At 55.6% G+C, this 25,013-nt stretch overlaps 1 protein-coding gene across 1 annotated transcript in view; it reads right to left on the bottom strand.

The window, feature by feature from the left end:
• LOC128901949 (neuronal acetylcholine receptor subunit alpha-10-like) overlaps window positions 1-25,013 on the bottom strand; it is a 65,219-nt gene that overhangs the window by 19,638 nt on the left and 20,568 nt on the right. The window contains exons 5-7 of the mRNA XM_054184146.1: window positions 23,371-23,455; window positions 21,459-21,636; window positions 21,121-21,302 (exon numbers count right to left, since the gene is read on the bottom strand). Coding sequence (XP_054040121.1) covers window positions 21,121-21,302; window positions 21,459-21,636; window positions 23,371-23,455 — 445 coding nt within the window. The remainder of the gene's footprint in view (window positions 1-21,120; window positions 21,303-21,458; window positions 21,637-23,370; window positions 23,456-25,013) is intronic.

Raw genomic sequence — 25,013 nt, 5'->3', positions numbered from 1 at the left:
CATCAAGGGAGAGTCGAACTACACAGCAGACTTTATAATTTATATCGAACGTGATGTTCATGCTATGAAATAGTCCTGTTGGCAGCTTGGGGCAAGTACCCTCCTTCTCTTGCTCTTCCTCATCCCTTGCTGAGTGTCGCCAAGGGGGGCTTTGACTGCCTGTCCTGGTTCCGGTGGGGATAGGGTTAACTTTTCCTGGTATTCCATGCCATGTGAGCCACGCCCACCCTGAGCTGCCGGGGGAGGGGGCAGGAAGTTGCTGCTTAAAAGCGGGCTGGGGCGGCCCGGGTCCGGCCGGCGAGCGGCGAGCGGCGGGGGGAGTGGCGGTTCCGTAATCGCGTTTGTATATTCCCCTATCCGTGTTGTTGTTGTTGTTGTTTGCCTGTTCCCTTTGCTGTTCTGTTAAACTGCCTTTGTCTCAACCCAAGAGTCTTGCCTTTTCTTACGATTCTTCCTGTATTTGGAAGGCACGAGCGAGCGGCACGTGGTTCTTTGTTGCCGTCTGAGGCTAAACCACGACAGTCCTTTTTTGGCGCCCAACGTGGGGCTCGAAGGGTTGAGATAACGACAGAATCCAACTAGAACGTGGAAAAAACGGTTTTGGGTTTTTTTTTGTATGCATTTATTTTATTAGGTAAGTAGTCACTGGTCATCATGTTGCTTGGTTTGTTCTCATGGCTGTGTTACATAAATTCCTATATGGCTTATGTACTCCCTGCGATGCTGTTTACCATGTCTGGAACAGGGATGAGGATTATCATTCTGCTGTCCTGTGCGATATCTGTTTATGATATGATAACATCACTGTTCAGACGGCTATTTTGGGGTGTTTATGTGGTTTTGCTGTCCTGTCCATACATTGGACACCGTCTCTCAGAATTTGTTAATAATTTCCCCAGCCCTTTTGCCTCCCTTTTCTCCTTCGGGTCAGGTATGACAGCTTTTGAGAATTTTGAATATCCTTGGGATACTCAAACTAGCGTGTTCGTAGTGCTATGTCTCCTGAATACGTTCCAGGTCTTGTTTAGGGTTAAGCGACTATTTAAGACTACCACCCGGAGATCTGCTCCGAGGCTGGATAGTCAGGGGTGCCATGGCATGTGGGAGAGCATGGGCAGGTACCTAGAGAACTACTCACCTCCAATGGTCTGGGACTTCACCCCTGAACAATTACAGGACCCTGATAAAGTGGTAGAATATTTGAAGGGAAAATGCTGTGGCTATTCTAGAGAGGCACAACTCACCGCGCTGTGCTGGGCCCTGGCCAGTATCTACCAGGCACTGCTCAGAATTATGCAGCACCCTCAAGGGGAAGAGATGGAAACCAGACCTGCGGCGGCCCCTGCGGCTGCTGCAGCCCCTGCGGCGGCCCCTGCGGCGGCCCCTGCGGCTGCTGCAGCCCCTGCTGCAGCCCCTGCGGCGGCCCCTGCAGCTGCTGCAGCCCCTGCTGCAGCCCCTGCGGCGGCCCCTGCGGCTGCGGCGGCCCCTGCGGCTGCTGCAATCCTTGCGACGGACACTGCGGCTACTGCAATCCTTGCGACAGACACTGCGGCTACTGCAACCCCCGTGGTAGCCACTGCCACTGAACCAGGGAACCAACCCATGCCAGTATCAGTTGCCCCCATACAGAAGAAGAAGTACACAAAGAAATCAGTTCGCTTAGTAAGAGATGATGATGAACCAGGGCCATCACGAGAGCAGGAGGAAGAGGCAGAACCAGAGATAATTACTCGATCCCTATCCTTGAGTGAGCTGCGGGATATGCGAAAAGATTTTAGCCGACTTTCAGGCGAGCACATTGTCACCTGGCTGCTCCGGTGCTGGGATAATGGGGCCAGTAGCCTGGAATTAGAGGGTAGGGAGGCCAGGCAGCTGGGATCCCTGTCTAGGGAAGGCGGCATTGACAAGGCGATCAGGAAAAAGACCCAAGCCCTCAGCCTCTGGAAACGACTCCTGTTAGGCGTGAGGGAGAGGTACCCCTTCAGTGAGGATGTTGTATGTCAGCCAAGCAAGTGGACTACCATGGAAAGAGGTATCCAGTACCTGAGAGAATTAGCCGTGCGGGAGATGATTTATTATGACTTGGACAATGCAGACTTACCCACAGACCCTGATGAGGTGCGATGCACAAGGCCCATGTGGCGGAAGTTTGTACGGAGCGCACCATCGTCATATGCCAACTCCCTGGCAGTAATGGAATGGAAAGGTGAAGAGGGACCAACGGTGGATGAGGTAGCTGGCCGGCTCCGGCGATATGAAGAAAGTCTCTCTTCCCCCCTTGTCTCAGCTGTGGAGAAACTGTCGCGGAAGGTCCAGCAACTTGAAGAGAATATGTCCTACTCCCCACCTGCACGGGCCAGCATCTCAGCTATTAGAAGCAGGCATTTCCCCACTCAAGAGAGAGAGTACAGAGGGTACACACCACGAGGCACCCTGTGGTTCTACCTGCGGGACCACGGAGAGGACATGAGGAAGTGGGACGGACAACCTACTTCGATCCTGCGGACACGGGTACAGGAGTTGCAAGGAAGGACAACCACAAAAGGGGATCCCTCCAGGAAAAGTGCCGCCCCAGTTTCCAGTGGGCCGTTCCCCAGACAAAGCAGAAGGCTTGATCTTGCTTCTGATCCTCTTGAAGGAACTTCCAAGTCATTTCTGCAAGAAGTGAGTAATGGATACTATGACCAGTATTAGGGGGGCCCTGCCTCCGGCCAGGTGGAGGAAAGGGACAACCGGGTTTATTGGACGGTGTGGATTCGATGGCCTGGCACATCAGACCCACAGGAGTATAAGGCTCTAGTGGACACGGGTGCGCAGTGTACTTTAATACCATCAAGCTATAGAGGGGCAGAACCCATTTGTATTTCTGGGGTGACAGGGGGATCCCAAGAGTTGACTGTACTGGAGGCAGAAGTGAGCCTAACTGGGAATGAGTGGCAAAAGCATCCCATTGTGACTGGCCCAGAGGCTCCATGCATCCTTGGTATAGATTACCTCAGGAGAGGGTATTTTAAGGACCCAAAAGGGTACCGCTGGGCCTTTGGCATAGCTGCTTTGGAGACAGAGGAAGTTAAACAGTTGTCTGCCTTGCCTGGTCTCTCGGAGGATTCTTCTGTTGTGGGGTTGTTGAGGGTCAAAGAACAACAGGTGCCGATTGCTACCACAACGGTGCATCGGCGGCAGTATCGCACTAACCGAGACTCTCTGATTCCCATCCATGAGCTGATTCGTCAACTAGAGGTTCAAGGAGTGATCAGCAAGACTCGCTCACCCTTTAACAGTCCCATATGGCCGGTGCGAAAATCTAATGGAGAGTGGAGGCTAACTGTAGACTATCGTGGTCTGAATGAAGTCACGCCACCGTTGAGTGCTGCTGTGCCGGACATGCTAGAACTCCAGTACGAACTGGAGTCCAAGGCAGCCAAGTGGTATGCCACGATTGATATAGCGAATGCATTTTTCTCAATCCCTTTGGCAGCAGAGTGCAGGCCACAGTTTGCTTTCACTTGGAGGGGCATCCAATACACCTGGAATCGACTGCCCCAGGGGTGGAAACACAGCCCCACCATTTGCCATGGACTGATCCAGACTGCACTGGAACAGGGTGAAGCTCCAGAACATCTGCAGTACATTGATGACATCATTGTATGGGGAAACACAGCAGAAGAAGTTTTTGAGAAAGGGAGTAAAATAGTCCAAATCCTTCTGAACGCTGGTTTTGCTATAAAGCGAAGTAAGGTCAAGGGACCTGCGCAGGAGATCCAGTTTTTAGGAATAAAATGGCAAGATGGACGCCGTCAGATTCCAATGGATGTGATCAACAAAATAGCAGCTATGTCTCCACCAACTAGTAAAAAGGAAACACAGGCTTTCTTAGGTATTGTGGGTTTTTGGAGAATGCATATCCCAGATTACAGTCAAATTGTAAGCCCTCTGTATCAAGTAACCCGGAAGAAGAATGATTTTAAATGGGGTCCTGAGCAACGACAAGCTTTTGAACAAATCAAACAGGAAATAGTCCATGCAGTGGCCCTGGGGCCAGTCCGGGCAGGACAAGATGTTAAAAATGTGCTCTACACTGCAGCCGGGGAGAACGGCCCTACCTGGAGCCTCTGGCAGAAAGCACCAGGGGAGACTCGAGGTTGACCCCTAGGGTTTTGGAGTCGTGGATACAGAGGATCCGAAGCCCGCTACACTCCAACAGAAAAAGAGATATTGGCAGCATATGAAGGGGTTCGAGCTGCTTCGGAAGTAGTTGGTACAGAAGCACAGCTCCTCTTAGCACCTCGACTGCCGGTGCTGGGTTGGATGTTCAAAGAAAGGGTCCCCACCACACATCATGCAACCGATGCTACATGGAGTAAGTGGATTGCACTGATCACGCAGCGAACTCGAATGGGAAACCCCAGTCGCCCGGGAATTCTGGAAGTGATCATGGACTGGCCAGAAGGCAAGGATTTCGGAATGTCACCAGAGGAGGAGGTGACGCGTGCAGAAGAGGCCCCACCATATAATAAACTGCCAGAAAATGAGAAGAAATATGCCCTGTTCACTGATGGGTCCTGCCGTATTGTGGGAAAGCATCGAAAGTGGAAGGCTGCTGTGTGGAGTCCTACACGACAGGTTGCAGAAGCCAGTGAGGGACAGGGTGAATTGAGCCAGTTTGCAGAGGTGAAGGCTATTCAGCTGGCTTTGGACATTGCTGAGCGAGAAAAATGGCCAGTACTTTATCTCTACACTGACTCATGGATGGTGGCAAATGCTCTGTGGGGGTGGTTACAGCAGTGGAAGCAGGGCAACTGGCAGCGCAGAGGCAAACCCATCTGGGCTGCTGACCTATGGCAAGATATTGCTGCCCGGATAGAGAATCTGGTTGTGAAAGTACGCCATGTAGATGCCCACGTACCGAAGAATCGGGCCACGGAGGAACATCAGAACAACCAGCAGGTGGATCGGGCCGCTAGGATTGAAGTGGCTCAGGTGGATCTGGACTGGCAACATAAGGGTGAACTATTCATAGCTCGGTGGGCCCATGACTCCTCAGGCCATCAAGGGAGAGATGCGACATATAGATGGGCTCGTGACCGAGGGGTGGACTTGACCATGGACACTATTGCACAGGTCATCCATGAATGTGAGACATGCGCTGCGATCAAACAAGCCAAGCGTTTGAAGCCTCTTTGGTATGGAGGGCGATGGCTGAAATACAAATATGGGGAGGCCTGGCAGATTGATTATATCACGCTGCCACAAACCCGTCAAGGCAAGCGCTATGTGCTCACAATGGTGGAAGCAACCACTGGATGGCTGGAAACATACCCTGTGCCCCATGCCACTGCACGGAACACTATCCTGGGCCTTGAAAAGCAAGTCCTGTGGCGACATGGTACCCCAGAGAGAATTGAGTCGGACAATGGGACTCATTTCCGAAACAGCCTCATAGACACCTGGGCCAAAGAGCATGGTATCGAGTGGGTGTATCACATCCCCTATCACGCCCCAGCCTCTGGGAAGATAGAACGATACAATGGACTGTTAAAAACTACACTGAGAGCAATGGGTGGTGGGACTTTCAAACACTGGGATACGCATTTAGCAAAAGCTACCTGGCTAGTTAACACCAGGGGATCTAACAATCGGGCTGGCCCTGCCCAATCAAAACTTCCACGTACTGTAGAAGGGGATAAAGTCCCCATAGTGCACATGAAGAATATGCTAGGGAAGACAGTCTGGGTTAGTCCTGCCTCAGGCAAAGGCAAACCCATCCGTGGGATTGCTTTTGCCCAAGGACCTGGGTGCACTTGGTGGGTGATGCGGAAGGATGGGGAAGTCCGATGTGTACCTCATGGAGATCTGATTTTGGGTGAGAATAGCCAATGAATCAGATTGTGTGCTGTTAATTGCTAAGTAACACCGTCACTGTATGTCCTCATTGCTATCAGTTGTACTACAAGTAAGGCACAGGGATGATGGGATAAGAACTGATCTCAGCAGCCGGCGCCCAGCAGTTTCCTCAAGATCTACATCTTCAGCCCACGGACTGCGTGCATGAGCCACACCAGGTGCACCAGTCACAAGCTCCGAAAAAAAATACAGCATGCAACAGACCAGCACCACCCAGCATCTCACCTGCCCTGAGAGACTGTTCTAACAGATGGAGCCCAAAGCCGTGGATTAAAAGAACTCAACGGACACTTTGGAGGGATGACCCATAAACTAAGGGTATTATATGTGTGTATATATATATATATATAACAGGGGAAAGTGGTGGCAATTCATTGGAACCTGCTGGGCATGGCATAGATGGTATGGAATAAGGGGTGGATAATGTCCTGGTTCCGGTGGGGATAGGGTTAACTTTTCCTGGTATTCCATGCCATGTGAGCCACGCCCACCCTGAGCTGCCGGGGGAGGGGGCAGGAAGTTGCTGCTTAAAAGCGGGCTGGGGCGGCCCGGGTCCGGCCGGCGAGCGGCGAGCGGCGGGGGGAGCGGCGGTTCCGTAATCGCGTTTGTATATTCCCCTATCCGTGTTGTTGTTGTTGTTGTTTGCCTGTTCCCTTTGCTGTTCTGTTAAACTGCCTTTGTGTCAACCCAAGAGTCTTGCCTTTTCTTACGATTCTTCCTGTGTTTGGAACGCACGAGCGAGCGGCACGTGGTTCTTTGTTGCCGTCTGAGGCTAAACCACGACACCGCCCCACGATGTCACAAAGCGGGCACGTAAACCCCGGCCACACTATAAATGGGGGACGCGGTCCCCACTGGAGCTGTCAGCGGATGCTGGGCACCGCAGTCTGTCATTGTCTGGGCAGACTGCAGCCTCGGCCTCTGACACCCCAGCAGTCTTGCGGGTCCCGTCACTGGGGACCCAGGAGGACACTGGGGAGCCGCATCGCGGTTCTGTGCTGGTGACTCGGAGCACCGCAGCCACACCGGAGTCGGTGCCATGGGGCGCTCTGACGCCGTGTCTCCCCTGGGCCCTCTCCTCCTGATTGTGATGGGGCTCAGCGTGTTCTCATCTGTGCTGCAGAGCAAGCGGCTTCAGGTAGGTGACTGTTGCACCACACTGTGCTGCGGCGTGGGGTGGCGAGGAATGGCGTGGGGTGGTGTGGGGTGCCGTGGGGGGCTGTGGTGTGGGACTGGGAGGTGCTCCCGTCTCACCCAGCTCCTCGGAACCTTGCAGAAGTGGTTTAAGAAGAAGAAGCGTCGGACAAGGAAGACAAGAGCCCGGACAGAGAAGCAGAGCGGTGAGTGGCCCCAGCACCGAGAACCCTGCAAATGGCCTACACACCACGGCAGCCCTGAGCCGGGGCTGTGCCGGCAGCTGCTGGCCGCTCACTCTGTCTCCTCCCTCCGCAGCTTCTCAGCCAGTGGATGGAGGAGTGGAGAAATCCCGGCCCAAGCAGGAGAAGCGGCGAGTGTGGGGGAGACCCCAGATGCTGCCCCAGACCCTCACCCCGTGCCCTGCCCCTGCCTGCGCTGGGCAGCCCTGCCCACCGGCCAAGGAGGGGTGCTGCCCGCGGGTCCCGCTGGGGTCTGGGGTGCAGCGGGGTCTCTTTCTCCTCCTCTGCAGGGCGAGTGCGGAGGCCTTGAACAGGAAGCCCCTCTCCCCATGGGCCCCAATGGCCACCATGAACACAATGACAGACAGAGGCTGCTCTTCCTTCAGCTCCCTCTACTCCTTCCCGGAGCCCTGGCCTGGTGCGATGGCGGAGCTGGCAGCACTCGACCGCTCAGGACCGTGCCATCCCCCCAGGGCTGTCAAGGGGAGGGTGGAGGAGCCAGGGCCAGCCTTCTGCCAGGAGCCCCCCTGGAAATGCCTACAAGGACCAAGCAAGAGCCGGTCCCCAGGGAAAGCAGGGACAGGGCGCAGAGCCCTGTGCACACGCAGCCTTCACCCTGCAGCCCCCCAGCCATGGCCACGGACCAAGGGGAGCTGATCATGGAGCTCCTCCGCTGTTTCGAGTGCACCCAGGAGATGGCCAGGCAGTGCTGTGAGATGCTGAAGGTGCTGCAGGCCCGTTGGCAAGGGGCAGCGGGAGCCTGTGACCAGAACCTCCCCGGGGAGCCCTTCCATCCCCTGGGCAGGATGGCGGCGCAGGAGCAGCTGGGGGCCACAGTGAAGCCCCGGCACCTGGGAGTGGAGTGGCCGTGAGTGGATGCAAACACGGATAAGGCTGAGGATGGGGACATGGACAAGGAGAAGGACACGGGAGCAGACACAAGTGTGAAGGAGAAGGAAAGGAGCAGCCCTGTGGAGCTCGGCAGGGGGAGCCTGGCAGAAGTGAAGAGAAACAGCAAGATGGGGCCGGGCGAGAACAACTCCATGGGGCCAAGCACCAGCAGCCCCCCAGGCTCAGGCAGGAACACCCCCATGGATGCGGAAGGGAGGAGGGACAGGGCGCAGAGCCCCATGACTGTGCTTCCGCCGCCCAGCAGCCCCCTAGCCAAGGCCACGGACGAGAGGGAGCTCTTCTTGGAGCTCTTGGACACTGTCAAGACCTTGGAGGAGGAGAGGCAGCAGCATGGCAAGCCTTTGAATAGGGAGTGTGACCAGGCTTCCCCAGGGCTGTGCCCACTAGGACGGTGCCTGTGTCACTGCTGCACCCGGCTCTGGCACCGCCTGAAGGACTGCTGGAGACGCTGCTGCCGGCCACGCCGTGTCTGCTTCAGCAATTTCCCCCAGTGGGTGGGAAGTGTGGGGCTGGGAACCCCCTGGGGTACCCCTCTTCTGAACCAATAAAAAAGTCAGTATTTTCTCTATCCCTGTGAATGTCAGTAGATCAGTTTTGTCCCTTGACAGGAGCAGAGAATCAGTTTTGGGTAACGACAACAGTAGATGCTACAGTAATGCCCACTCTCCCGTGGAGATGGGGGGGCCCTTGAGCATTACACCCCACCCAGAGAGATAGACAACTTCTATTACCGTTAGAAGATGTCGTACCCTCAGCTCATGCCATGATCTTACTTGACATATTGGAAATTATCCCCGGTACGAGAGTAGATCCAAAGACAATTTCTAGAAAGCTTTGCAGATCCCGGCTGTTCATTGGAAGCTCTGCAGCGCAACAGAACCTAAAGAGCGCTGTCAGCAACCATCAGGCCGTGTGCTTCCCTCAGGCGTGCAAAGACCTGATGCTCATTGACGCGGGTCAAGGCTGTCGCACACCTTTGGTGGCACATCCTGCGTGACACCACAGGGCTGTGACATGGGCACCACTTAATTTACATCCGCTCTAGACGTTTGTGTATTGCCAAAAGGGAGCAGAACCACGAGTGCAGGCTGACGCAGGCTACAGCTCTGCAAGCAAACAGGGCGCACGGACTCCTCTCCTCATGAGCACATTTCCCTGCAAAAGGGTGGGGTTCAGAAAAATCGGAAAGGATAAGAAAGTTCCCAGTTACTAAACGCCTAAAAAAACCCCAACAAAACAACCAAAACCAGCCCAATGAGTGAAAAAGAATCACGGTACAAGCACAGGCCACATCCTTTAACTTTTTGGCCTTCGGTCTAGCTAAACAGTGAAATGGTCTCCGCTGCTGAAGTTCAAGTGCCAAGTCTGGGCAGGGCTGGGAGTGCTCAGCCTGGAGAAGAGGCGGCTCAGGGGGATCTCCTCCACGCACATCAATACCTGCAGGGAGGGTGCCAAGAGGACGGAGGCTGGAGCTGGTCATCACCGCCGTGAGCAGTGGCAGCAGCTCGGGGCGCTGCTGAGTTCATGGGAGGTTTTGGGATGGTGTGAGACCCGTGAAGGGGTAATGCCAAGTCCTCCTGTCCCTTTGCTGAACATCTCCTTCTCTCCCTTTGGGGCGCACAGGCCTCAGACTTGTGCTCCCACACTTTTCTGTGGGCCCAGAAGGCAAATGTGTGGAGCCTCTGAAAGCATTTTGCCTGGAAGGGATCGACTCAAAGGTGTGTCTTCTCAGGGATGCCCGCACCTCCCCTTCTATCCCTTGCTGACCCTCCACCCCCTTCCCTTTCTGTCCGCAAGCCTTCCCTCTTGTGTCTGCTCTTCCCCAGGCTGCTCCTGCCTGCTCCTGTGTCCGTGTCCCTGTCCTTGTTCACGTCTGCATCTGCGTCCATGTCCCTGTCTGCCCCCAGCCCCAGTTGCTCCCTCCCAAGGCACTGGGGTGTCACGCTTTCGGCTGGGGTGGGGATGACTTCCTTGCGAGCAGGTGGTGTAGCGCTGTGTTTTGGATTTGGGATGAAAACAGTGTTGGTAGCGCACTGGTGGTTTTAGCTGTTGCTGAGCTCTCAAGGCCTTTTCTGCTCCTCACGCTGCCCGACCGACAGTGGCCTGGGGGGCACAGGGAGTTGGGAGGGGACAGAGCCAGGACAGCTGACCCCGACTGAGCAAAGGGACATTCCGTGCCATTTGACGTCACGCTCAGTATATAAAGCCGGGGAAAGAAGAAGGAAGGGCTGATGTTCAGAGTGATGGCGTTTGTCTTCCCAAGTCACCGTCACGCTGCCGGAGCCCGGCTTTCCTGGAGACGGCTGAACCCCCGCCTGCAATGGGAAGCAGCCAACGGGTTCCTTGTTTGGCTTTGCTTGTGCGCGCGGCTTTTGCTTTGCGTATTAAACTGCCTTTCTCTCACGCCACGACTTTCCTCCCTTTCCCACTTCCCATTCTGTGTGTCCAGAGAAGGGCAAGGGAGCTGCTGAGGGTTCTGGAGCACAGGCCACGGCGCCGGGCCCTCAGCCGCCCCACAGCCGGCCGCAGCCCCGCCCCAGGCCCCGGCCCCGGCCCCGGCCCCGGCCCGGCCCGGCCCGGCCCACAGCGGCGGCCGATGGCGGCGCTCGGGGGTTCCCTCCGAGGAGGCGGCGGTGTTCCCCCCGCATATCCCTGCAACGTGATCAGGAACTAGTGCTGAAGGGCCGTCTGTGTCTTCTCGCGAATTCTCACTCGCCAAGGGACAGCTTCGGGGCAGGTACGTCCGCAAGGGAGCGGGGGTTGGTGGCGAAAAAAGGCAAAAAAGGGGCTATTCCGGAGCTGCCCGGGGCCGGGGAAAGGCCGGGAGGGCGCAGGCCGGCCGCGAGGGCCGGCAGCTGGCGGGGGGGCGCTGACGGGCCGGGACGGGGCGAGCAGGAACGGCGCTCAATTTAAACGGGGTGTAACGGCCCCCACCGGTCGCTTCCCGAGGGACAGCTTCGGGGCAGGTACGTCCGCAAGGGAGCGGGGGTTGGTGGCGAAAAAAGGCAAAACAGGGGCTTTTCCGGAGCTGGGGAAAGGCCGGGAGAGCGCAGGCCGCCCAGCAGAGCCAGCAGCTCCCAGGGGGGCTGCTGACAAGATGGGGGACACAGCAGATTCCCCGCCCTCCCTCTGCCTAGCTGAAGAAGGTAACTAAGAGGACAGGGGGCTGTGGGAACATGTTCCTGCCCGGCGAAGCAGGCGTGTCTCCCCAGTAACTCCCTGGCCTTCCAGGTACCCTGAAAAACCAGGTACGAGGCTCTGCAAGGGGAACCTAATGCTGACGAGGAAGATAATGCAGTGTCCACAGAGGTGTTGCCAAGGTTAAGCCAAACCACACCTCGCATCAAAACGTCTTCAGTTAAGAAGAAAAGACGGGTCACTGTTGTAGGCGACTCCATCCTGAAGGGAGCGCAAGGCCCGATATGCAGACCAGACCCACTTCTCAGGGAAGTGTGCTCAGGGAAGGGGCCCGGGTTAAAGATACCAGAAGAAAACTTCTCTCCCTGGTAAGCCCCTCAGATTATTAACCGCTCCTCATTTTTCAGACAGGCAGAGATGATCTGTTACCGAGAATCCCAAGGGAGATCAAGAGAGACTTCTGGGCCTTGGGATGACTAGGAAAGGGCTCAGGAGCGCAAGTCGTGTTCTCCTCTGTCGTTGCAGGCCCAGGGAAGGATGAGGAAAGCAACAGGAAGAGCCAGCAGATCAATACCTGGCTGCGAGCCTGGTGTCAGTGGCAGGACTTTGGGGTTTTTGATCACAGCATGGTTTGACAGGACAGCAGGCCTGTTGGAGACAGACGGGATACACCTGCCTCAAAAGGGGAAAAGGATCCTTGCACAGGAGTTGGCAGGGCTCATCAAAGGGGCTTTCAAGTAGATTTGAAGGGGGAAAGGGATGAATCAGGCAGCAGAGACACAAGGGTCATTGATGGGTTAGAAGCTACGGCTGCTCCTGGGAATGGTCAGGTAGGAGTGAAGCCTTCTTCCAGCAAAAAGGTGTCAGGATCAGCAGGCCAGCTGAAGTGCTTCCACACTCATGCCTGCAGCATGGGCAACAAAGAGGAGGAGCTGGAAGCCATTGTGCAGCAGGACAGCTATGACGTAGTCACCGTCACGGAAACGTGGTGGGCTGACTTGCACACCCTGCGGGAGCACAGCACTCGTTCCCTGTGCACCTTGAATATCAAATGTCATATCCACGACCCTCATGGGCAAGTGGTCAGGGGAACGTCGTGGGCCAACTTGGCCAAGAGAGCCCCAAAACTGCGCGTGAACCTCTTCTTTGAAAGAGTCACGAAGCACGATCACCTAGCCAGGATCCTGCTAGCGGAGATGCCAGTCAGCAGCATAAGAGTCTGCGGAGCTACAGTTTCAGAGACCCAGGCTGGAGAATGAGACGCACCCTCACCAACCTCCTCCCAGCCTCCTGGTGTGTTCTGCAGGTACGGGAACCCAGAGTGACATCTCACCGCGGTATCACAAAGCTAAGCAAAGTGATCCTCCGGGCCTTCTGCATAGCAGCGCTCAGCAGGAGGAATTCCTGACCACTTCAGTGTTATGGCCAGAGGGTCATTTTCATAAGCGAGCCACTGCGGTGTTCCACTCTAGCCTGGTTGAGGTTGTTGTCCTTGTCCAGTTGCGATGCCCGTTATGCCAGTCTTCACTGTCAGGCTGATGTCAGGTTGCCCTCATAAAAAGCTGAAACACCCAAAATACTGGTGCTGGGATGTCAGCTGTGAGCAAAAAGAGCTTTTCAGGCAGGAAAACCTCAATTTTGTGAAAAAGCTTTAGGCTTGTTCTAGTAACTGACAACTTTCTTATCCTTTCCGATTTTTCTGAACCCCACCCTTTTGCAGGGCAATCTGCTCATGAGGAGAGGAGTCCGTGCACCCTGTTTGCTTGCAGAGCTGTAGCCTGCGTCAGCCTGCACTCATGGTTCTGCTCCCTTTTGGCAAAACACAAACGTCCAGAGCAGATGTAAATTAAGTGGTGCCCATGTCAGAGCCCTTTGGTGTCACGGAGGATGTGTGTTCCTGGACCCACATTTCCCAGCCATTAGGGGAAATTGCTGAAGCAGATGCGGCGCGGCCGGCAGCAGCGTCTCCACCAGTCCTTCAGGCGGTGGCAGAGCCGGGTGCAGCAGTGACACAGGCACCGTCCTAGCGGGCACAGCCCTGGGGATGCCTGGTCACACTCCCTGTCCACGGGCTCGCTGTGGTGCTGCTCCTCCTCCTCCAAGGTCTTGAAAGCGTCCAAGAGCTCCAAGTAGAGCTCCCTCTCGTCTGTGGCCTTGGCTGGGGGGCGGCTGGGGGGCAGCTGCACGTTCACGGGGCTCTGCGCCCTGTCCGTCCTCCCTTCCACATCCATGGGGGTGCTCCTGCCTGAGCCTGGGGGGCTGCTGGTGCTTGGCCCCATGGAGTTGTTCTCGCCCGGCCCCATCTTGCTGTTTCTCTTCACTTCTGCCAGGCTCCCCCTGCCGAGCTCCACAGGGCTGCTCATTTCCTTCTCCTTCACACTTGTGTCTGGTCCCGTGTCCTTCTCCTTGTCCATGTCCCCATCCTCAGCCTTATCCGTGTTTGCAGCCACCCACGGCTGCTTTGCTCCCACGTGCTGGGACTTCACTGTGGCCCCCAGCTGCTCCTGCACCACCATGGATGGAAGGGCTCCCCGGGGAGGTTCTGGTCACAGGCTCCCGCCCTTGCCAACGGGCCTGCAGCACCTTCAGCATCTCACAGCACTGCCTGGCCATCTCCTGGGTGGACTCAAAAGAGTGGAGGAGCCCCATGATCAGCTGCCCTTGGTCCGTGGCCATGGCTGGGGGGCTGCAGGGTGAAGGCTGTGTGTGCACAGGGCTCTGCGCCCTGTCCCTGCTTTCCTGGGGACCGGCTCTTGCTTAGTCCTTGTTGGCAGTTCCAGTGGGGACTCCTGGCAGAGGGCTGGCCCTGGCTCCTCCACCCTCCCCTTCACAGCCCTGGGGGGATGGCGGGGTCCTGAGTGGTTGAGCGCTGCCAGCTCCGCCATTGCACCAGGCCAGGGCTCTGGGAAGGAGTAGAGGGAGCTGAAGGAAGAGGAGCCTCTGTCTGTCAGAGAGTCCATGGTGGCCAGCGGGGCCCATGGGGAGAGGGGCTTCCTGTTCAAGGCCTCCGCACTCGCCCTGCAGAGGAGGAGAAAGAGACCCCGCTGCACCCCGGAGCCCAGCGGGACCCGCGGGCAGCACCCCTCCTTGGCCGGTGGGCAGGGCTGCCCAGCGCAGGCAGGGGCAGGGCACGGGGTGAGGGTCTGGGGCAGCATCTGGGGTCTCCCCCACACTCACCACTTCTCCTGCTTGGGCCGGGATTTCCTAACTCCTCTATCCACTGGCTGAGAAGCTGTGGAGGGAGGAGACAGAGTGAGCGGCCAGCAGCTGCCGGCACAGCCCCGGCTCAGGGCTGCCGTGGGGTGTAGGCCGTTTGCAGGGTGCTCGGTGCTGGGGCCACTCACCGCTCTGCTTCTCTGTCCGGACTCTTGTCTTCCTTGTCCGACGCTTCTTCTTCTTCTTCTTCTTCTTCTTAAACCACTTCTGCAAGGTTCCGAGGAGCTGGGTGAGACGGGAGCACCTCCCAGTCCTACACCACAGCCCCCCACGGCACCCCACACCACCCCACGCCATTCCTCGCCACCCCACGCCGCAGCACAGTGTGGTGCAGCACAGTGTGGTGCAACAGTCACCTACCTGAAGCCGCTTGCTCTGCAGCACAGATGAGAATATGCTGAGCCCCATCACAATCAGGAGGAGATGGCCTAGGGGAGACACGGCGTCAGAGCGCCCCATGGCACCGACTCTGGTGTGGCTGCGGTGCTCCGAGTCACCAGCACAGAACCGCGATGCGGCTCCCCAGTGTCCTCCTGGGTCCCCAGTGACGGGACCCGCAAGACTGCTGGGGTGTCAGAGGCCGAGGCTGCAGTCTGCCCAGACAATGCCAGACTGCGGTGCCCAGCATCCGCTGACGGCTCCAGTGGGGACCGCGTCCCTCTTTTGTAGTGTGGCAGGGGGGCACATCCCCCCTTTTTGACATCGTGGGGCAGTCAAAGCCCCCCTTGGTGACACTCAGCAGGGGATGAGGAAGAGCAAGAGAAGGAGGGTACTTGCCCCAAGCTGCCAACAGGACTATTTCATAGCATGAACATCACGTTCAATATAAATTATAAAGTCTGCTGTGTAGTTCGACTCTCCCTTGATGGCGGTGGTCCAGAGAACTCCTTGCCGTAGTCTCGGAGCCCTGAGCCCTTCCCTTCCTCGTGAAGCTGCAGCGCTCGCAGTGTCCCCCATTGGCTGTCCCCTGCTGGGAGTGCACGGCTTCCTGCTGATGGAATGGGCTGGGTGTAGTCCTTGGGTATTTTATATTGATATCGGGATCGACACTGCTTCTTTAGCATTATTAAGGTTAATTCTTTAGTTTTATCCTATTAAATCGATTTCTATTGCAACCCTCCTGTTTCCTTGTTTTTCCCCAATTCCCCTTCCCGGGTGGGGAGGGGTCATCGGGTGAGAGAGTAATTGTCTAAAGGACAAGAAATTGTGGTGGGTTTCTCAAACCATAACAAGAAGGGAAGGAGAAGGGGAAAAGGAGAAGGAGAAGGGCCCCACCCCTTCCGGGCATGGTTTGGGTAGGAATGGACCTTAAAGGCCACCCAGTGCCACCCCCTGCCCTGGGCAGGGACACCTCCCACCAGCCCAGCTTGCTCCAAGCCCCGTCCAACCTGGCCTTGATCCCCTCCAGGGATGGGGCAGCCACAGCTTCTCTGGGCAACCTGGGCCAGGGGCTCACCGCCCTCACAGCCAAGAATTTCTGCCCAAGATCTCAGCTCAATCTCCCCTCTTGCAGTGGAAACCCCTTCCCCCTCGTCCCATGGCTCCCCTCCCTCATCCAGAGTCCCTCCCCAGCTTTCCTTGAGCCCCCTGATGGACTGGAAGGGGCTGGAAGGTCTCCGCAGAGCCTTCTCTTCTCCAGGCTGAACTTTTATAGATATTATTCAGTATTCCTGCTGAAAAATGAAACCCCTGTCTGACCGTCTGGTTTCATTTCAGTCAGTATCTGGGAATGATTTCCCACAAAAGTGCTTTGACCACTCCTGGGGGATCAGCTTTCCTGGTAGGAAAAGCTTCTACTCCTCCTGAGGGTGGATCCATGATTACCAGCAGGTGCTTAACACCTTCCACAGGAGGCATGTCAGCATAAACGATCTGCAGCCTTTGGAATGTGTTTCTTTCCCATCTACAAGAAGGGTCGGAAGGAGGATCCGGGGAACCACAGGCCTGTGAGCCCGACGTCGGTACCAGGGAAGATCGTGGAGAGGACCATCTTGAGTGAGCTCTCACGGCAAGTGCAGGGCAGCCATGGAATCAGGGCCAGCCAGCATGGGTTTAGGAAAGGGAGGTCCTGCTTAACCAACCTGATCTCTTTCTATGACCATGTGAGCCGCCTGCTGGATGCGGGGAAGGCTGTGGACGTTGTCTCTCTGGACTTTGGTAAGGCCTTTGACACCGTCCCCCACAGCATTGTCCTGGAGAAGCTGGCGAATCGTGGCATAGACAAGTGTACTCTTTGCTGGGTTAAAAACTGGCTGGATGGCCGTGCCCAGAGAGTTGTGATTAGTGGGGTGAAATCCTCTTGGCGGCCGGTCACCAGTGGTGTCCCTCAGGGCTCAGTTTTGGGGCCAGTTTTGTTTAAAATCTTTATCAATGATCTGGATGAGGGGATTGAGTGCACCCTCGGTAGGTTTGCAGATGACACCAAGCTAGGTGGGAGTGTTGATCTGCTTGAGGGAAGGAAGGCTCTACAGAGGGCCCTGGACAGGCTGGATGGATGGGCCAAGGCCAATTGGATGAGGTTTAATAAGGCCAAGGGCCGGGTCCTGCATTTCGGTCACAACAACCCCAAGCAACGCCAGGGGCTTGGGGAAGAGTGGCTGGAAAGCTGCCCCGCAGAAAAGGACCTGGGGGTGCTGGTGGCCGGCCAGCTTACCATGAGCCAGCAGTGTGCCCAGGTGGCCAAGAAGGCCAACAGCATTCTGGCTTGTATGAGGAATAGCGTGGCCAGTAGGAGTAGGGAAGTGACCGTGCCTCTGTACTCGGCACTGGTGAGGCCTCACCTGGAGTGCTGTGTTCAGTTCTGGGCCCCTCTGTACAAGAGGGACCTTGAAGTGCTGGAGCGTGTCCAGAGGAGAGCTACCAGGCTGGTGAGGGGTCTGGAGACCAAGTCCTATGAGGAGAGGCTGAGGGAGCTGGGCATTTTTAGTTTGGAGAAGAGGAGGCTGAGGGGAGACCTCATTGCCCTCCACAAGTCCCTGAAAGGAGGTTGGAGAGAGGTGGGTGTTGGCCTCTTCTCCCAGGTGAATAATGACAGGACCAGAGGAAATGGTCTGAAGCTGCGGCAGGGGAGGTTTAGATTAGATAGTAGGAAGAATTACTTCACTGAAAGAGTGGTCAGGCACTGGAATGACCTGCCCAGGGAGGTGGTGGAGTCACCATCCCTAGAGGTGTTTAAGAAACATCTAGATGTGGCACTTCAGGGCATGCTCTAGTGGCAGAAATTGCAGGTTGTTTGTTTGTGGGTTTTTTGGTTGTTTGGTTTTGGTTTTGGGTTTTTTTGGTGCGTGTATGGTTGGACTCGATGATCTCAAAGGTCCTTTCTAGCCATGAAGAGTCTCTGATTCTATGATTCCCAGTTAGGCTTACTTCCGCCTCCAGTACAGTCAACTCTTGGGATCCCCCTGTGACCCCAGAAATACAAATGGGTTCTGATCCTCTATAGCTTGATGGTATTAGAGTGCACTGTGCACCTGTGTCCGCTAGAGCCTTATACTCCTGAGGGTCTGATGTGCCAGGCCATCGAGCCCACACCGTCCAATAAACCCGGTTGTCCCTTTCTTCCACCTGGCCGGAGGCAGGGCCCCTCTAATACCAGTCATAGTATCCGTTACTCACTCACTTCTTGCAGAAATGACTTGGAAGTTCCTTCAAGAGGATCAGAAGCAAGATCAGGCCTTCTGCTCTGTCTGGGGAACTGCCCGCTGGAAAGTGGGGCGGCACTTTTCCTGGAGGGATCCCCTTTTGTGGTTGTCCTTCCTTGCAACTCCTGTACCCGTGTCCGCAGGATCCAAGTAGGTTGTCCATCCCACTTCCTCATGTCCTCCCCGTGGTCACGCAGGTAGAAGAACCACAGGGTGCCTCGTGGTGTGTACCTGAGATGCTGGCCCGTATAGGTGGGGAGTAGGACATATTCTCTTCAAGTTGCTGGACCTTTCGGGACAGTTTCTCCACAGCTGGGACAAGGCGGGAAGAGAGACTTTCTTCATATCGCCGGAGCCGGCCAGCCACCTCATCCACCGTTGGTCCCTCTTCGCCTTTCCATTCCGTTACTGCCAGTGAGTTGGCATATGACGATGGTGCGCTTCGTACAAACTTCCGCCACATGGGCCTTGTGCATTGCACCTCATCAGGGTCTGTGGGTAAGTCTGCATTGTCCAAGTCATAATAAATCATCTCCCGCACGGCTAATTCTCTCAGGTACTGGATACCTCTTTCCATGGTAGTCCTCTTGCTTGGTTGACATACAACATCTTCACTGAAGGGGTACCTCTCCCTCACGCCTGACAGGAGTCGTTGCCAGAGGCTGAGGGCTTGGGTCTTCTTTCCAATTGCCTTGTCAATGCCGCCTTCCCTAGACAGGGATCCCAGCTGCCTGGCTTCCCTACCCTCTAATTCCAGGCTACTGGCCCCGTTATCCCAACACCGAAGCAGCCAGGTGACAATGTGCTCGCCTGAAAGTGGGCTAAAATCTTCTCGCATATCCCACGGCTCACTCAAGGATAGGGATCAGGTAATTATCTCTGGTTCTGCCCCTTCCTCCTCTTCTCATGATGGCCCTGGTTCATCATCATGTCTTACTAAGCGAACTGATTTCTTCGTGTACTTCTTCTGTATGGGGGCAACTGATACTGGCACGGGTTGGTTCCCTGGTTCAGCGGCAGTGTCTGCCACAGGGCTTGCAGTAGCCGCAGTGTCTGCCACAGGGCTTGCAGTAGCCGCAGTGTCTGTCACGGAATCACGGAATCTTCAGAGTTGGAAGGGACCTCTAGAGATCATCTAGTCCAACTCCCCTGCTAGAGCAGGATTGCCTAAAGCACATCCCTCAGGGCTGCATCCAGGCGGGTCTTGAAAATCTCCAGAGAAGGGGACTCCACAACCTCCCTGGGCAGCCTGTTCCAGTGCTCTGTCACCCTCACCGTGAAGAAGTTTTTCCGTGTATTCGAACGGAACTTCCTATGTTCTAGCTTGTGCCCATTGCCCCTTGTCCTGTCACTGGGAACCATTGAAAAGAGCCTGGCTCCGTCCTCCTTAAACCCACCCTTTAGGTACTTGTAAACATTAATCAGGTCCCCCCTCAACCTTCTCTTCTCCAGGCTAAAGAGTCCCAGCTCTTTCAGCCTTTCCTCGTAAGGGAGATGCTCCAGTCCCATAATCATCTTGGTTGCCCTTCGCTGGACTCGCTCCGGTAGTTCCCTGTCCCTCTTGAACTGGGGAGCCCAAAACTGGACACAATACTCCAGTTGTGGCCTCCCCAGTGCAGAGTAGAGGGGGAGAATGACCTCCCTCGACCTACTGGCCACAGTCTTCAATATGCAGCCCAGGATGCCATTGGCCTTCTTGGCGACAAGGGCACACTGCTGGCTCATGGATAGTTTGCTGTCTACTAGGACCCCCAGGTCCTTCTCCTCAGAGCTGCTTCCCAGCATGTCCGCCCCTAACCTATACTGGTGCTGTCGGTCTGGTCTCCATCTCTTTCCCCTGAGGGTGCTGCATAACACTGAGCAGTGCCTGGTAGATAGTGGCCAGGGCCCAGCACAGTGCGGTGAGTTGTGCCTCTCTAGAAGAGCCCCAGTATTTCCCCTGCAGATATTCTACTCCTCTCTCAGGGTCCTGTAATTGTTCAGGGGTGAAGTCCCAGAGCATTGGAGGCGAGAAGTTCTCTAGGTACCTGCCCCTGTTCTCCCACATGCCATGCCACCCCTGCCTGTCCAGCCTCAGAGCCTCAGAGCTGGGGAGGGACTCTGGATGAGGGAGGGGAGCCATGGGACGAGGGGGAAGGGGTTTCCACTGCAAGAGGAGAGATTGAGCTGAGGTCTGAGGCAGAAATTCTTGGCTGTGAGGGTGGTGAGCCCCTGGCCCAGGTTGCCCAGAGAAGCTGTGGCTGCCCCATCCCTGGAGGGGTTCAAGGCCAGGTTGGCCGGGGCTTGGAGCAAGCTGGGCTGGTGGGTGTCCCTGCCCAGGGCAGGGGGGTGGAATGAGATGATCTTTAAGGTCCCTTCCCACCCAAACCATTCTGTGGTTCTGTGATTCTATATCTATATTTCTCTACGTCACAACCCAGACAACTGCTCGGGGGGCCGTGACCCCTCAACCCTGCAGCTTTGGCAGCCCCGGCCGAGTCAGGTTCCCGCTCTCAGGCTCCTCTTCCCTGGCGCTGGTGGATCTTCCACCCTGCAGGTCCATGAAGGGCCAAGGGGGGCTCAGGACGAGCCACCCTCATGGGGCACCCGTGGCCACCACTGTCCCTGGGGGCAGTGAGTCCACAGGGCCATCAGGCAGCATTGCCCAGGACCAGCACACTCATGAGGAAGACCATGAGGAAGAAGACCCACATGAAGAAGCGGTCCATCACCTTGGCCACCTTCTTCCACTCGCCGGTCCGGCACTGGGAGGCTTGGTGATGCCGGCAGCAGCCGGCGACGTAGCCCACGTTCCTCAGCAGGCCATCGTGGTGGCACTGGCAGCAGTCCCGGGGACAGCCCTCTGCCTCGGCACCCACCTCCCCCTCCATGGGGCTCTCCCCCGGCCCCCCAGTGTCCTCCCTGCCCGCCCGCCTGCCTGGCACCCGCCGGGGGCTCTTGCAGCTCTCGCCCACCTCGTAGACACAGCAGAGCCAGGCCATGTGGTGGAGGATGAGCCACCTGGCCCAGGGGGGCACGGGCCGGGCCCCCGGGCCGCAGTGGTGGACGTTCATGATGAAGATGGTCAGCGCGGTGGAGGCCGTGATCATGGTCATGGTGGCGATGTAGTACTTCCCTGCGTGGGTAATGGGTGGTGATGCCGCAGCGGGGTGGGGAGAGACCTGTGCCCACCTCCCCCCATCAAAACCCCCCCTGGCATGGGGGGGTGCCCACCACCCCGGTGCAGACGCCCTGGTCCCATGGGAGGGTCCTGGGTGCCATCAAGGCTCACCAATGAGCGGGACGCTCTCCGAGGGCTGCATGCTCTCCGCCACCAGCAGCTGGAAGACGGTGAGGGCCAGCAGCACTGTCACCCCCAGTGAGACCTTCTCCCCGGAGTCGGCCGGCAGGTAGAAGCCAAGGGGTGCCAGGAAGGAGACCATGATGCAGGGCAGGAGCAGGCTGAAGATGTGAACATAGTGACCAAGGATGAGGAAAAGGCTGAGGTACTTAATGCAGTCTTTGCCTCAGTCTTCAGCAGTAGGACCAGTTGTTCCCTGAGTACCCAGACCCCTGAGCTAGAAGACAGGGATGGGGAGCAGAATGAAGCCCCTGTAATCCAAAGGGAAACGGTGAGGGACCTGCTTCAGCACCTGGAGCTGCACAAATCTATGGGGCCGGATGGGATCCACCCAAGGGTATTGAAAGAGCTGGCGGAAGTGCTTGCCAGGCCACTTTGCATCATTTATGAGCAGTCCTAGATAACCAGGGAGGTCCCAGCTGACTGGAGGTTAGCAAATGTGACACCCATCCACAAGAAGGGTCGGAAGGAGGATCCGGGGAACTACAGGCCAGTCAGTCTGACCTCGGTGCCTGGGAAGGTCATGGAACAGATCCTCCTCAGTGCCATTACACGGCACATGCAGGAGAACAGGGTGATCAGGCCCAGTCAGCATGGGTTTGTGAAGGGCAGGTCATGCCTATCAAACCTAAGATCCTTCTACGATAAGGTGACCCACTTAGTGGATGAGGGAAAAGCTGTGGATGTTATCTACTTGGATTTTTGCAAAGCTTTTGACACCGTTTCCCACAGCATTCTCCTGGAGAAACTGGCTGCTCATGGCCTGGACAGGTGTACTCTTCGCTGGGTAAAAAACTGGCTGGATGGCCATGCCCAGAGAGTGGTGGTAAATGGAGTTAAATCCAGTTGGTGTCCGGTCACAAGTGGTGTCCCCCAGGGCTCGGTGCTGGGGCCGGTTCTCTTTAATATCTTTATCAATGATCTGGATGAGGGGATCGAATGCACCCTCCGTAAGTTTGCAGATGACACTAAGCTGGGCGGGCGTGTTGATCTGCTTGAGGGGAGGTTGGCTCTGCAGAGGGATGTGGACAGGCTGGACCGATGGGCTGAGACCAATGGTATGAGGTTCAACAAGGCCAAGTGCCGGGTCCTGCACTTGGGTCACAACAACCCCATGCAGTGCTACAGGATTGGGGCAGAGTGGCTCGAAAGCAGCCCGTCAAAAAAGGACCTGGGGGTGTTGGTTGACAGCCGGTTGAATAGGAGCCAGCAGTGTGCCCAGGTGGCCAAGAAGGCCAACAGCATCCTAGCCTGTATCAGGAATAGCGTGGTGAGCCGGACTAGGGAAGTGATCATCCCCCTGTACTCGGCACTGGTGAGGCCCCACCTCGAGTACTGCGTTCAGTTTTGGGCCCCTCGCTACAAGAGGGACATTGAGGTGTTGGAGCGTGTCCAGAGAAGGGCTACAAAGCTGGTGAGGGGTCTGGAGGACAAACCTTATGAAGAACGACTGAGGGAGCTGGGGTTGTTTAGCCTGGAGAAGAGGAGGCTGAGGGGAGACCTTCTCGCTCTCTGCAACTCCCTGAAAGGAGGTTGGAGAGAGATGGGGGCTGACCTCTTCTCCCTGGTGACAAGTGATAGGGTGAGAGGAAACAGGTTCAAGTTATGTCAGGGGAGGTTTAGATTGGATATTAGGAAACATTTTTTCACTGAAAGGGTTATTAAACATTGGAATAGGCTGCCCAGGGAGGTGGTGGATTCACCATCCCAGGAGGTGTTTAAAAAAAAGGGTAGATGGGGCACTTAGGGACATGTTTAGAAGTGGCTTTTGTCAGGGTAGGTTAAAGGTTGGACTTGATGATCTTAAAGGTCCCTTCCAACCTCAGCGATTCTATGATTCTATGTAGAAGGAGGCGCGGCGGCAGAGGAGCAGCGTGTAGGTGACATCAGGGTAGGGCTCGGAGCAGCAGCCGTAGGTGATGACGTTCCTCGTGGCCGGTGTTATAGATTGTGGCCCAATAATTGACAGGAACCAGTCCGATTAATCAAATTAGTTTATTAAGCAAGCGGCAGCAAGCAAAACAGCGCTGGGCGGCCGGGGAGTCTTTGCTCCGCCAACGGCGCACAGCCACTTCCCGAAAGTAGTTGATTATATACTCTTCTGGTTCCCGTATATGTGTCAATCCTGGTATATTCTGTGTCTGAGCGACGTGTTGCTAGGGGGTCGGTCTTGTCCCGCCTCCTGATGGTGGTGGGGCTGAAGGCTCCTCATCTTTATCAGTGTCCTTGGGGAGACTCTTTTCAGCTTATCTCACAACTTAGCTCTTCCCTTTGAAGTGTTAAAACACACCAGATGCCTGTGATTTAGGCCTTGAGGTATCAAAGTGCCCCAGACAGCACACCAGATGCCTGTGATTTAGGCCTTGAGGTGTCAAAGTGCACCAGATAGCACGCTGGATGCCTGCGATTTAAGTATGTGAAGAGTCGAAACAGTGTAAGTTTTCACCAGCCTTTAAGAAAGCCTGATTTGATTAACAAACATGATTCTATTTATTACAATCCCCCCCCCCTTTTTTTTTTTTTTTTTTATTTACCATTTTGTTCATCAAATCTTTGGAGTTCAGCGTGACTTAAAGCTAATGTTTCTTCTATTGCTGGTTCCTGATCTAATGACTCGTATTTAGCCCTGAGAAGCATTAAATGGGCAGCTTCCAGTCTGCCCTTTACAATTTCAATTACTCTGTTCAATATACAAGGGCCAAATGTTAATCCCAAAATTAATAGTAGCATAGGTCCCGCAATGGTAGACAATAGCGTAGTCATCCATGGGGAATAATTGAACCAGGATTCATACCAACTTTGCTGTGCTTCTCTTTCTTTCTTTCTTTTTTCTAATCCTTCTCGTAGTTTTGTCATGGTGTCTCTAACTACTCCAGTGTGATCTGCATATACGCAGCATTCCTCATCCAGAGCAACACACAACCCCCCTTGCTGTGCAAACAATAAGACACCTACAAGATTTAGTAAAATTAAAATTAGAGTGTGGCGAGAAGGGTGGAAACCCGGCCGGCTAATAAGTTTAGTTTGAACACTCACTCCAATTACCCAGTCCTTTTCAGTGCTATCACTCCTCCCGGGGCATTTCGTGCGATTCCCTTGGTTAACACTGAGGCAGTCCTCCCAGTGTCTTTGTACAGTCCCACTCTTTGGGTTCTGTTCTCCACAGCTTTGTACTCCTCTGCCTCGCTCGTCAACTCGGTTGCTTTGAGCCACGAGGGGTATCATCTTCTCGGCAGCAGGGGTAGTCTTCAGGGACTGCATCGATTCCAAAATCCTTCCAACACTCATAACATGGGAATTCGTCTGATTCCTTTCCACAAGTTATACAGTCCTCCCGAGTTCTTTTAGTCTGGATCACCATTAATGCCGCTCTTTTTGCTTCTTGATCAGCAAGATTGTTTCCTCTGACTAATGGGCTTAATCCTTTTTGGTGTCCTTTTAAATGTACTACGGCTATTCCCGCTGGTCCTCGTAATGCTTGTAAGA

Source organism: Rissa tridactyla, chromosome 1, assembly GCF_028500815.1.
Source record: "Rissa tridactyla isolate bRisTri1 chromosome 1, bRisTri1.patW.cur.20221130, whole genome shotgun sequence".
Lineage (NCBI taxonomy): Eukaryota > Metazoa > Chordata > Aves > Charadriiformes > Laridae > Rissa > Rissa tridactyla.
This window is presented reverse-complemented; position numbering and strand designations above follow the sequence as displayed.